Genomic DNA, 14,724 nt, shown 5'->3' with positions numbered 1-14,724 from the left:
TGAACATGTGACAAATATTAGATCCTTAAAAGCAGAACACCAGGAAAAAAACTATTTTTCCCATGCAATGGGGATATGCCCGCACTGCATGGGTTAAATGCTCATTTTTGTCTAGGGAAGAGGAAGGAGAGCTGAGATATACTCGCCTAATAAACTGATCCAGCATAAGACCGGGATCTACCAATCCTGAACGTGACCCCAACCCCAGCGCTGGCTAGAGGTCTTGTGCGGTGAACTGTTTCTAACGTCATTATGCCCATAGATCAGCTCTGGACATGAGGACAGCAGGAACAGTCCACCACTGAACGTGGGGAAATGCCGCTTTCAGCTGGAACAGAGAATCGGGTTAGTATAAGCTCTGTGTTCACCCCTAGATAAAACAAGCAGTTAACCCTTGCAGTGTGTACACAGCCCCACTGCATGTGGGGGAAAAAATTTGCCGGGAGTTCTGCTTTAACCTTTAGTTTAGGAATAGCTTTAGCAAAACGTAATTGCCTCTTAGATTGCACGGTGAAAAGATTCTTCTTAACCTTGAATTACTTTTATTATTTTACTACAAAATTGTTGCCTCTTTATTATTTTTCTTCAGATTCAATTAATTCAGGAAATTAATTTTTTTTTCTAAATGCTACTTTTCCATTTTAATTAATGCTTCAAAATTTGCAGATCAATGTATGTGATTCCTAACCTCCATCATTCATCATTTTTTAATCGATCGCCACTGTAAATTGTAATGTTCTCTTTGTTTTTGATGTTGTAAATGTTTGTGTTGAATACTATGTTTAATTTTTTTAAAGAATTTATAAAGTACTTGAATGCTTTACTGGTACAGGAATATATGGATAGGCCATTATACAAGATAAAGTGTACAAACTGCATTGTGATGCCATTGAGTTTGAATGGCACCCTAATGCACTGTTACTGTAGCAGGTAGCACACCTGCACTGTAGAGCACCTCAACACGCATGCTGCTTTTTTGGGACACTATATTAGAAGAAAAAGTGAACGTTTGCTTTCTTTATGCATTAAACTATGCTGCCAGCCTACTTGAAATGAATGAGCTGCTCTAACGCAGCAAGCCATAACATGAACTTAAAGGGGAAGTACAACAAAGCTTGTTTGGCTGTACTTCTGTGTATCACAGGAGTGCAGTTCATTCTGCACTCCTGTGACCCGCTTTCAGTAGACCGCTTGCTGTCAGCTGATGTGACGGAGCCTGTCTAGGCTTAGGCAAGATCGTGACCACATGCCTGAAATGAGACCCAGCTCAGCCACTTAAGTGATCCATTGAGAGCCTGAGATGGCAGCTTTTGCCCCCTCCACAGCCTAGCGCTCCAGTGAGCAGGGGGGGGGGGTCAGAGCGGAGAGCCGATGACTGACGGCCACGACTCTATGCTCAGAGAGACCTGAGAACCAAGCGGTCGTTGGAGTTTGTTTGCTCAGTTCTCTTCTCGGTGTTAGACCCGGCGGGGGACAGATACAGCATCGATCCGATGCTCTATCCAGCTTGGCAAGTATGAATCTGAACAAAAACAAATTCCTAGACTTCTCTTTTAAGGCATGATCTGAAAGGACCCTAATGGTACTTGGTTATAACCTGCATTTTCGGGACTCTTTCTATAGGCAAATCTTTTGGGTTTTTCCTCAATTTTTATCCTCCTGACAATGGTCACCAGGACAAACTCAGGAAGGATCTCCTGAAAAGTGATGCAGACAGCAATAAAAAAGAGGTAGTGGTAGAGGTGTGCTGGACAATTTTTATAGGTTATGAAAATGTGGATAGCCATTGAGCTCAAATGGCCTGTATTTAGCAGCTCACCGCAAAGACGTAGACCCCCAGGAAGAAGAGTTTCACTCAAGTTGAGAAAGCCTAGTGTAATAGGTCAAATTAAAAAGGGACTCAAAAAATGTGTGTTATAAACTGCAGTTTGCGCTGGTGTTCAAAGTACAAGTGTCAAAAGGCAAAGCCCTACACCAGTACTGAGTGCTGTTTATGCCATCCTCTACCTGCAGGAGCACTTTTGAGCCCATTTAACATTCTACCATTTCACCCAGCCCTGATGACAGTGGAATGTGTGGCCCCCAAAATGCATTGGATGTCTCTTTTGTCCTGCTTGTCATACCAGTTGAACAATAAAGACTCTGGACTTCTAAGGATTTTTTATTTGGCCTTCTTTTTTTTTTTTCTTTTTTTTTTTTTTTTATTACTCTTGGAGCAGTAAAAACCTGACAGGAGTTCTTACTCTTCCCTATTTTAGCCTGAACTATAGCTACAGTGGGGCAAAAAAGTATTTAGTCAGCCACCAATTGTGCAAGTTTTCCCACTTAAAAAGATGAGCAAGGCCTGTAATTGTCATCATAGGGATACCTCAACTATGAGAGACAAAATGTAGAAACAAATCCAGACAATCGCATTGTTCGATTTATTTTTTTTTATAATTTATTTGCAAATTATGGTGGAAAATAAGTATTTGGTCACCTACAAACAAGCAAGATTTCTGGCTCTCACAGACCTGTATCTTCTTTAAGAGGCTCCTCTGTCCTCCACGCATTACCTGTACTAATGGCACCTGTTTGAACTTGTTAGCAGTATAAAAGACACCTGTCCACAACCTCAAGCACACTCCAAACTCCACTATAGTGAAGACCAAAGAGCTGTCGAAGGACAACAGAAACAAAATTGTAGACCTGCACCAGGCTGGGAAGACTTGGAATGTGCAATAGGCAAGCAGCTTGGTGTGAAGAAATCAACTGTGGGAGCAATAATTAGAAAATGGAAGACATAAAAGGCCACTGATAATCTCCCTCGATCTGGGGCTCCACACTAGATCACACCCCGTGGGGTCAAAATGATCACAAGAACGGTGAGCAAAAATCCCAGAACCACACGGGGGGACCTAGTGAAGGACCTGCAGTGAGCTGGGACCAACGTAACAAAGGCTACCATCAGTAACACACTATGCCACCAGGGACTCGGCTCCTGCAGTGCCAGACGTGTTCCCCTGCTTAAGCCAGTACATGTCCGGGCCCATCTGAGGTTTGCTAGAGAGCATTTGAATGATCAAGAGGAGGATCGGGAGAATGTCAGATGAAACCAAAGTAGAACTGTTTGGTAGAAACACAACTCATCGTGTTTGGAGGAGAGAGAATGCGGAGTTGCAACCAAAGAACACCATACCTACTGTGAAGCATGGGGGTGGCAACAACAAGCTTTGGGGCTGTTTCTCTGCAAAGGAAACAGGGCGACTGATCCGTGTACATGAAAGAATGAATTGGGCCATGTATCGTGAGATTTTGAGTGCAAACCTCCCATCAGCAAGGGCATTAAAGATGAAACGTGGTTGGGTCTTTCAGCATGACAATGATCCCAAACACACCGCCCGGGCAACGAAGGAGTGGCTTTGCAAGAAGCATTTCAAGGTCCTGGAGTGGCCTAGCCAGTCTCCAGATCTCAACCCCATAGAAAACCTTTGGAGGGAGTTGGACGTCTGTGTTGCCCAGCAACAGCCCCAAAACATCACTGCTCTAGAGGAGCTCTGCATAGAGGAATGGGGAATCATACCAGCAAAAGTGTGTGACAACCTTGTGAAGACAAGACTTACAGAAAACGTTTGACCTCTGTCATTGCCAACAAAGTATATATAACAAAGTATTGAGATGAACTTTTCATATGGACCAAATACTACTTTTCCACCATAATTTGCAAATAAATTCTTTCAAAAATCAGACAATGTGATTGTCTGGATTTGTTTCCACATTTTGTCTCTCATAGTTGAGGTATACCTATGATGACAAATACAGGCCTCTCTCATATTTTTAGTGGGAGAACTTGCACAATTGGTGGCTGACTAAATACTTTTTTTGCCCCACTGTAAATAAGCTTTGGCTACAGATACCCTTTTTAAAGGAAACCTTTCCTAAAACAAGTAAAGAGGCTGCCATTACTGACTTATTCTGCAAATGCCGATTGCTTGGCTGCCATACTGATCCACTTGCTTTTAGTACTTGGTCACAAACCCAAAACCAGTATGCCTCCATATTGCTCCTATTAAATGGTTTACTTTAGATTAATTAAAAGCCTGCCTGAAAGGGATCTTTGGCCAAAGGACAGTTTTTCGTGGTGGGCTTTTAAATTGATGTATTACCCACTAAATTTTCAAAGGAAAGAAGGACTGGAATATGGCCTCTGCAATTGCCAACCTCTTTTTGACTGTGTAATCTCCAGACATAGTCATTATCCTTACTTTAGGTAGTAAAGTATTTTAGCATGAACACCTATTTTAGTCGGGAGTTCAAATGCACTAGTTACATGCTTTTCGGGTCTGTGATTTTCTAAAAAATAAAGTAAAAATGATATCCTTGGCAAGTAATGCATAATTAGTGATGTTTCCTGTATTTATTGTACTCTGGGGAATTGAGTAAAAAAAAAAAAATGGTTTCAGCATCTCTTAATCAGGTTTATGAAAGCAGTTTTTGAAGGTAGAAGGGATCGAAAGCCATGAAATTGCTTGCCTGTCCTCGGATCTGTCTCAATTGAAGTTTTGATTGCTCATACTGTCTTGGGTCAGGATTGACTCTCCAATCTAAGTGTACTTATATCTTTTATAGAGCACTATAAATCCTGTGGATTCTATTTACCAGCCCAGTCTATTGGAGCCAGCTGTGATTCGAACCATGCCAACACAAACTGTTCCATTGCCAGGTAGAGCTTATATTTCACTTTGCTTCCTTGTATTTATGGCAAATGATTCTTAAAGTAGTTGTAAACCCTTACATATAACCAGTGAAGTGACTGGCCTTAGGTGATACACAAGGATTAAATAAATCCTCCTCTATAAGTTGTACCAGTTTATCTGCAGTCTTCTCGTCTCTACATCTGTTCAAAGTGCAGAATCATAAAGCTTGTCTGAGCATCCAGAACAAAGGGGGCGGAGGGCTTTAGTTACACTTTGCAGAGTTCAGTGAGGAGAGAGCTGATTGGAGGCAAGGGACACACCCCCTTCACACAGCACACAGGAACAGAGCTGAGGCTGTTAAATCGGCTCCCTTGTCACCTTTTTTTCTCTTGGTGTCAGGAAAACTTGCAACAAGTGATTCACGTAGATGGCAGATGAAGGAGGCAGCAGACAGAAATTACACTTGGTACTCTTATTTGAGATGCACTATAGAGAGATATGCATTGTTCATGTTTCATGTCTTGATTTTTACAACCAGTTTAAGCACATTTATTGTGTAAAATAGATAATCTCAGCAGTTCACTGATGGAGTTCACTTATTCTGTTTAAGATCTATACTCTTGCTCATGTGCAGCATACATAGTTATTTTGTGTAAAGCAAGATACCCCCCCAACATTGCTCATTGATCGTGATTTTTTTATTTTATTATTTTTTTTGTTTCAGAGGCTGTGCAGGTTGGTAAAGGTGAGCAGCGGCCATCATCGTTGGCTGTCGGTTCAGTAGTGCCTGGCCTTGGAAGCCATCAGACTCCCACTCCAAATAGCACAGGTGAGACCTGCATTTCCACGTACATTGCCAGTTATAGAACTGCTAAGATGAAACCAGAAAGCTTTTTACATTAATGTGAAACCAAAATAAAATTCCTTGTTTTTTACTGTTGCTCCTTCTCATTACTCCTTATGCATAAATAAAACACAAAGCAACTTAATTACTTACTTGTAGGTGGAACAGGCTTTGCCTTAGTCCCATCCTGCTTTTACTTTTCCAGTACTTTGGATGTGAGGGTAAAGGTGGGATCTGTGTGGGACAGATTAGTGGGCCTTTCAGTGCCTATGCTTCATATAGATCCCACTTTATACTGCAGCTCCGATCCACAGCTGTCAGAAGTGAGAAGCAGCAGCAGTCTAAAGGGACTTTGATGTAAAAGCTGCCGTACACAGCTTGAATTTTAGCTGATTTCTGCTGAATCATCTGACATACAAGCAATGGTTAACCCTGTTAGCACCACCCAGCTGGGCAAAAATCAATTGTTCAGTTGACTTTTGTTAAAGGATCTGGGTGCAATAATTGCTTGCCAAACAGTAACTGCATCAAATCGGATGCAGGCATTATTTGGGTATTCTGACAGCTGTGGGTGCCAGTTGTTGGAATACAGTAGCGGGGAAGCTGAATGGGGAAAAAAAAGCCTTAAAGTGTATGGCCAGCTTTAGTACTTGAAAGCTTCTATTTCTGTATTGTGGGTAGAGAGCAGGAAAAGCAAGTTGGAAAAGTGTTTTTTTTTTCCCTGGGTTCAGGTCCTCTGCAGACACAGTATATCCCAGCCCCCCCCCAGGTGTATGCCATAATGTGCTAGTATGCACCACTGCGCTGTCAAGTGCTTGGGCACTTCCATCTTCTAATCCTTCTTCTGGGTTCTCTGTTCTGTTGTTTGAATGGCTGATCCACAATGACGTCCCTCCCGCACATGCCCAAGGGAGTCACTTCATCATGGCACAGAGTGGGTGCCGTAAATGTGATCTGAGCTGCGTGGCTCAGATTACATTCCCGCTGACAGGCCAGGAGAGTCATTTATAACAGAAGAGCCTACTCTGTTATAAAAACCCTGCCTGTCAGTGTTTTTGCTAAATTTTACTTTAATACTGCTTTAAGTGCTTAGCTCTAGATGGTTCATGCCCAAAGGTTGCTACATGAACTGCAGCTTTGCAAGTCTCTACACTCCTTGTACAGAACATTTGAAAATCTGATAACACTTCGGACAAGCTCCATCCCAATGCCCCTGGTTGTGGTGCCAACTCTTAAAGTTAAACTATAGGCAACATTTTGTTTTGGCTAGAGCAAGGGAGGGTTATAACCCCTGTCTGTTTATTTTTATAAAAAAAAATTATTGGTTCATCATTGCAGAGATTTCCCTTTACTTCCTGTCCCATAGCCAAACAGGAAGCAAGAGGAAGTCCCTGCCAATTTAAAGACAAGTATGTGATTTGCGTTTTTAAATTTTTTACATTTTTTTTTATAAATTATATTTGCCTAGGTGGTGGCTGCATCAGTTCTTCACCGGCTTGAACACAGAACCAAGGAATCAAACGCCACCGATCGCTCAGTTCTCAGTTCTGTGAGCAAAGAGCTGGTCAATGTCAGTCACCGGCTCTCTGCTTTGCTCCCACGCTCACTGAAGAGCTGGGCTGTGGAAAAGGCGAAAGCTGCCAGCTCAGGCTCTCAGCGGCCGGCTCAGACTCTGATAACTTTAGTTATATTTTAAGTGCTAGCATTAACTATTTGCATAATATCGTGCCTTATAGATGGAGGCTGCCCCTGAACTGTATATGGCTTGGGAATCAGAGTGGTTGCTTCCATCCGAGGCTTTTCTCACAGGAATTTTGCAGTGCAACAGATTTCTTATAAATAAGCTGTTATGAATCTTCGTTCTCCAGGAGGAGGCCACAGCATCTTATGGTTGTGTTGACTAGTGCCTGTTCTCTTCTGACAGGAAGTGGTCAGTCTGTTCCCAGCAGTAGTTTGACCTCCCCCAGCCACGTCAATCTGTCACCGAACACAGTCCCAGACTTCTCCTACTCCAGCAGCGAAGATGAGTTCTACGACGCAGATGAATTTTACCAGAACAGCTCCTCCCCAAAGCATTGCATGGAGTAAGTGTTTGTCTTAGCCTCTGTACAGATGTGTTTATTATTAACCTAAATCTTAGAGCATCTTGTACAAAGCTAGCCATAGATCACAGTCAGACAATTATTCCCCTAACAGGCTTACTCTGATTGGGAAAATGTTGATATCTAATGGTTGTATGAACAATCGCAGACACCAATGGGTTGAGCTTATTTTGACTATGGTATTGGCTGACGGGTTCTACCTTCTCTAATTGCAGTCTAGGAAGTGATTGGCAGACATCTGCAACAAACCCTGAAAGCACTCACAAATAACAGAGCAAGCCCATGGTCTGCCTAACTGCTAACTAAAGCCTCCATAAGCTGTTAAATGGTACTTTTTATTTAACCTTTGCAGCTCTAGAAGGTTCTGGCAGACCTCATAGAAATTGCAATGCATATACCAACTTTCCTAATTTAGTTATTTGCATAGCTTTAAGCAGACCCTAGCGCCTGCCTGTGACCGTGCTCGGGTCAGGCAATAAATTCCCTCAGGCCCTGAGCATTCTCATGTCTCAGAAGTAGGTATTTTTTCTCATAAATGTATAGCATTGCTTTGCAGTTGGACAATGTTTAACCAAAGATACAGTTTGACAGTTTATGTACCCTTGTATCTAAGAGGGCTTCTTGTTACTAATCCCAGCACCCAGCATTCACTAGGTCTGCTCTCCCATAGTACACAGAACATGCAAATGCAATTATTTTCACAAATCTAAACGGCAAAATACCTTTTCTCATCAGCAGTTAGAGCAGGCTTGTGACTTCTATCAGTGTCCAGCCAAGCACTAGTTAAAGTGGTTGCAACCCCACAAAAAAAAAATCTGCAAGGCAAAGGCATAATGAGCTAGTATGCATAGTATGCATAGCATACTAGCTCATTATGTAATACCTTAGATTGAAGCCCCTACAGCGGTCCCAGTACACAGCTCCATCCGGCAACATCGCTCCCGGGGTTCCTTCAGGATATTGCGGGCTCCGGCGATTGGCCGGAGCCGCAATGGCGTCAGTCATGCGCATGAGAGCCACCGGTAACGACATACTAGCTGAAGCAACGACATGAATGTGCCATTGCTTCAGTTTGTGTGTGCCGATGATGTCAGCAAATGCTGATACAGGGCTGATCCACGTTTTAGGAGATATCTGGAGTAGCTACATGTAAGCTTTATTATAGGTTACCTGTAAAACGTGGATTGTAAGGGTTCGCAACCACTTAACCACTTCCCTACTGGGCCATGGTAAAATTACGTCCTCTACTTTGTGAAGGGATATCTGAATGATGCCTGTAGCTACAGGCATCATTCAGATATCCTTTCCAGCTGGCGATTCTATGCACGATAAGAGTGATCATAGCGGCAGTTCCGCCGCTTGATCGTTCTTATAGGCGATGGGAGGGGCCTGGAGAAAGAATCACCTGCCGCCGGATGATGAGCATAGAGATTTCCGGTGAACAGATGGTCACCAGTCATCTCTATGACCGTCGGAGGCCTGGGCGCGACGCTATGATGTCACGCCCGGACCCCGCATTGTAAACAAAGCCGCGATCGTGGCTGTCAGCATGAGATCGGAGAATTTTTTCCTGATCTTATGCTTTACAGCCTGGAGGAGAGATGTGGGGTCTTATTTAACCCAAATCTCTCCATAAAGAGGACCTGTCACAGTAGATTCCTATTACAAGGGATGTTTACATGCCTTGTAATAGGAATAAAAGTGATTAACCACTTCCCACCCGGCCAATGCATATATACGGCCGGGTGGGAGCCGTCTACTCCTGATAGGCCGTTCAGGAACGTCCTTTAGGGGTAGCGGGATCGCGCGCTCGCGCAGCGGCGCAATCCCGATGTGCTCGTGTCACCCGGACACGGCACATCTCAGATCGGCAGGAGGGCTCTGTGATTGGCCCTCCTGATCACATGACGGCCGTGTCCAATCACGACCGTCATGTGATGTAAACAAACAGCCGGTTGCTAGGCAATCGGCTCTCCTCTCCTCACACGGAAGTCACCGCTGAGGAGAGGAGAGCAGAACGCTGCAGCCGGCTGATGATCAGTGAGTATGGGCTGCTTTTTACAGCTTTTTACTCACTGATCATCAGTGTAGTGTAAACACACAACACACCACACAGTACAAACACAGTCCCCACATATGTCCCCAAAACACACATGTCCCCAAAACATACATGTCCCCAAATAATAAAAACACATGTCCCTAATAATAAAAACATGTCCCCCACATATGTCCCACTAAAATCACATGTCCCAATGATTATCTGCACACATATGTACGTGATCACCTGCACACATATGTACATGATCATTTGCGTACATATGTCCGTGATCACACAAACCAATTATTATACACTTAACGGAATTTTTTTTACCAAAAACATGTAGCAGAATACATTTTGGCTTAAATTCATGACAAAATTTGATTTTATTGGATTTCTTTTCAAATAGAAAAAAGAAAATATTGTTTTTTTTCCAAATTTCCGCTATTTTTGCGCTTATATCGCAAAAAAAAAAAACGGAGTCGTGAATAAATAACACCAAAATAAAGCTCTATTTGTGCGAACAAAATGATAACAATTTCATTTGGGTACAGTGTAGCATGACCGCGCAATTGTCACTGAAAGCGCTAGAGCGCTGAAAGCTGAAAATTGGGCTGGGAAGGAAGGGGGTGAAAGTGCCCTGTATTGTAGTGGTTAAAAAAAGTGTAAAAATAAATAAATAAAAACAACTTTTTTTTAAAAACGCCCCTGTCCCCGGTAACTTGCGCTCAGAAGCAAACCCACATGTAAGCCCTGCCCACATATGTAAACACTGTTCAAACCACACATGTGAGTTATCGCCACGTGCTTTAGAGCAAGAGCAATAATTCTAGCCCTAGACCCCCTCTGTAACTTTAAACTGGTAACCTGTAAAAATTTTCAAAGCGTTGCCTATGGAGATTTTTAAATACCAAAGTTTGGCGCCGTTCTACGAGTGTGCACATTTTTAAAGCGTTACATGTTAGATATCCATTTACTCTGCGTAACATCATCTTTCACATTCAAAAAAATTGGGCTAACTTTACTGTTTTGTTTCTTATCTCATGGAACCGTTTTTTTTTCCAAAAAAAAGGCATTTGAAAAATTATTGCGCAAATACCGTGCAAGATAAAAAGCTGCAATGACTGCCATTTTATTCCCTAGGGTGTCTGCTAAAAAAATATATATAATGTTTGGGGGTTCTGAGTAATTTTCTAGCAAAAAAAGAAGATTTTTTACATGTAGGAGAGAAGTGCCAGAATAGGCCCGGTATGGAAGTGGTTAAAGTTTGTCCTCTGACACTGCAAGAAAGTACAGAAAATCCCCCCTGGGACTTTAAATGAGGTGAATGCGGTTAACCAACAATTGACAGAGTAAATGCAGTCTTAACATTTATTAAAATTGTCATGCAAACATAAACAGCATGAATCATAGCCACGCCACTGAAATGATACATACATTAAAACATGTTATTAGCTGTATCATGGTATAAAATGTAAATTGCAGACATAAGTATCCCAACGCGTTTCGTAAGACCATGCTCACTTCATCAGGGGTAGATGCGTGTGTAGTACATTTGTAGGGGATATAATGAACCAAATAAGTATCAACACAGAGATGGTATTGTGACAATTAATCAAGAGGGTCCAAAACGCATGACATTGAAAGAACCCTGACTCTGTCTGGGCAATGCTGATTGGCCCTGTGCTGATCACATGCACTCTCCCAAGAAGAAAAAAACTCTCTAGCAATACACACACAACTAAGCATGTGCAGCCTGACTCCATAGACCGTGTTATCAGGAAATTATCATGGGACAGTGGAAGGAGGGGCGTATCAGAGAAGACGGGATCAAACAGTCTTTTTACACAATACACAGGATTAACCTCTTAGGTTCCACAGTGAGTAACGTGCATACTTTAATGCATATACAGACTGATTTTACTGTTGTGGGTTTAGTAACACTTTAATATTAGTTAGGTGGAATACAGGTTTATTTGAAGGAAGATATGGTGTTTGACCATATACAATACAATACATAATTTAAAATTCTTGGTGAAATGATTTAAAATGAGTACTTAGTGCATGCTTCCACCCTGTATAGTTCCATATCTTCCTAAAGATTACATTTTACTGCTGTACATGCGCAGACTTGTGGGAAATATGAACCTGTTACAAGGCATGGGTTGACCATTCAAAAAAATCCCGTTGAGTACTGTTTCCATGGTGGAGAGAAATTTGACTTGTGTTATAATTTTTTGAAAATTATTATTGAGTATGTATTGAAAAACATTGCAACCATACTGTTTGTTTAAAGGTGATAGCTTGTTTCAAATTTTTTATTTTTTTTTGTTTTTGGCGACAAGCTTCACACTGTTACAACACAATTAATACACGTTGGTGCGATGCCAATCATTTATTCCAAATGGCACTTGACTGGGCTGAATTAAAACCATGCAATTTAACACGTGCCACGTGCATTATTGCACTGCACAGATATAAACGGGCTAATGTATAAGCAACAAATGTCCATTGTTAAGCTGGCTATAGATGGTTCGAATCTCACCCAGTGCTGCAGGTCCCTGCTAAACCGGCTGAGATTCGAACCATGTATAGGCAGGCTGAGTGTACTCAAGTTTATTGGGCAACTTGGCCTGTTGGAATTTACATGCAATTTAATGCTAGCAGCTATTATAGCCGCTAGCAGTTATCACTCTTGCTCGATTCCCCCATCAACAGTTGGTGGGCGAATCTGTCCCATGGAGCCATTGTGTTCTCACACAACACTTATAATATACAGTGCCTTGCGAAAGTATTCCGCCCCCTTGAACTTTTCAACCTTTTGCCACATTTCAGGCTTCAAACATAAAGATATCAAATTTTAATTTTTTGTGAAGAATCACCAACAAGTGGGACACAATTGTGAAGTGGAATGAAATCTATTGGATTTTTGAAACTTTTATAACTAATAAAAAAATGAAAAGTGGGGCGTGCAAAATTATTCAGGCCCCCTTGCGTTAATACTTTGTAGAGCCACCTTTTGCTGCGATTACAGCTGCAAGTCGCTTGGGGTATGTCTCTATCAGTTTTGCACATCGAGAGACTGAAATTCTTGCCCATTCTTCCTTGCAAAACAGCTCGAGCTCAGTGAGGTTGGATGGAGAGCGTTTGTTAACAGCAGTTTTCAGCTCTTTCCACAGATTCTCGATTGGATTCAGGTCTGGACTTTGACTTGGCCATTCTAACACCTGGATACATTTATTTGTGAACCATTCCTTTGTAGATTTTGCAGTATGTTTGGGATCATTGTCTTGTTGGAATATAAATCTCCTTCCCAGTTTCAGGTCTTTTGCAGACTCCAACAGGTTTTCATCCAGAATGGTCCTGTATTTGGCTGTATCCATCTTCCCCTCAATTTTAACCATCTTCCCTGTCCCTGCTGAAGAAAAGCAGGCACAAACCATAATGCTGCCACCACCATGTTTGACAGTGGGGATGGTGTGTTGAGGGTGATGAGCTGTGTTGCTTTTACGCCAAACATATCGTTTTGCATTGTGGGCAAAAAGTTGGATTTTGGTTTCATCTGACCAGAGCACCTTCTTCCACATGTTTGGTGTGTCTCCCAGGTGGCTTGTGGCAAACTTTAGACAAGACTTTTTATGGATATCTTTGAGAAATGGCTTTCTTCTTGCCACTCTTCCATAAAGGCCAGATTTGTGCAGTGTACGACTGATTGTTGTCCTATGGACAGACTCTCCCACCTCAGCTGTAGTTCTCTGCAGTTCATCCAGAGTGATCATGGGCCTCTTGGCTGCATCTCTGATCAGTCTTCTCCTTGTCTGAGCTGAAAGTTTAGAGGGACGGCCCGGTCTTGGTAGATTTGCAGTGGTCTGATACTCCTTCCATTTCAAAATGATCGCTTGCACAGTGCTCCTTGGGATGTTTAAAGCTTGGGAAATCTTTTTGTATCCAAATCCGGCTTTAAACTTCTCCAACAGTATTACGGACCTGCCTGGTGTGTTCCTTGGTCTTCATGATGCTCTCTGCGCTTTCAACAGAACCCTGAGACTATCACAGAGCAGGTGCATTTATACAGAGACTTGATTACACACAGGTGGATTCTATTTATCACCATCAGTCATTTAGGACAACATTGGATCATTCAGAGATCTTCGCTGAACTTCTGGAGTGAGTTTGCTGCACTGAAAGTAAAGGGGCCAAATAATTTTGCACGCACCACTTTTCAGTTTTTTATTTGCTAAGAAAGTTTAAATTATCCAATAGATTTCGTTCCACTTCACAATTGTGTCCCACTTGTTGGTGATTCTTTACAAAAAATAAAAATTTTATATCTTTGTTTGAAGCCTGAAATGTGGCAAAAGGTTGAAAAGTTCAAGGGGGCCGAATACTTTCGCAAAGGCACTGTACATATCTATTTACAGGCAAATGTTTGCAAGTTGAGCCTAATCAACGTCACACTAAAGCAGACAAAAAAAATCCCTTCTAGCAGCTAAGTCTAAAGTGCAAATTCCTCCAAGTTAATTGACCCTTGGGTGGTTGATTAAAAGCACAAATATGCATACTGTGTAAACAAATTCGCTGTAAACAGTATGAGCCATTATCCAAATCAAACATTGTTCTTTGGCGATTTTTTTTTTCTTCATTACTGTTCTTTTACAAGGATTCTTGAAGGATATTTAAACCCAAGAACAGAGAACCAGTCTTTAGATGTAGTGTCTAAGTTATTTATAACTTTTCATGCTAGGAACATTTATTTATTTTATATCAAAAAACTTTTTATTAAAGTGGAACTTTAGTTGGAAAGTTGAGTCCTGCTTGATCACGTCAGGCTAGCCCCTTTTGCAGGTATAGCTATGTAAAATATTTTTAGCGCCGCTTTACTGTCAATTTCGCAGCGCGCCAGTGTGAAAGAGGTCTAAGGCTACTTTCACACGGGGTGGGCTCTGGCGGTAAAGCGCTGCTATTTTTTAGCGCCGCTTTATCGACATTTTAGTGGCGCTATTTGGCCACTAGTAGGGTGATTTTAACCCCTGCTAGAGGCCGAAAAAAGGTTAAAACTGCTCG

General features: G+C 42.0%; 1 protein-coding gene across 7 annotated transcripts in view; it reads left to right on the top strand.

Moving 5' to 3' along the window:
• The window catches only part of OSBPL9 (oxysterol binding protein like 9), a 220,780-nt gene that overhangs the window by 167,173 nt on the left and 38,883 nt on the right, over positions 1–14,724 (top strand). For all 7 annotated transcript variants that reach the window (XM_077450243.1, XM_077450242.1, XM_077450244.1 and 4 more), the window contains 3 exons: positions 4,609–4,702; positions 5,401–5,505; positions 7,445–7,604. In XM_077450243.1, coding sequence (XP_077306369.1) covers positions 4,609–4,702; positions 5,401–5,505; positions 7,445–7,604 — 359 coding nt within the window. The remainder of the gene's footprint in view (positions 1–4,608; positions 4,703–5,400; positions 5,506–7,444; positions 7,605–14,724) is intronic.

This window comes from Lithobates pipiens, unplaced genomic scaffold (genome assembly GCF_037356315.1).
Source record: "Lithobates pipiens isolate NorthernLeopardFrog02 unplaced genomic scaffold, aLitPip1_a1.2 Scaffold_23, whole genome shotgun sequence".
Classification (NCBI taxonomy): Eukaryota; Metazoa; Chordata; class Amphibia; order Anura; family Ranidae; genus Lithobates; species Lithobates pipiens.
This window is presented reverse-complemented; position numbering and strand designations above follow the sequence as displayed.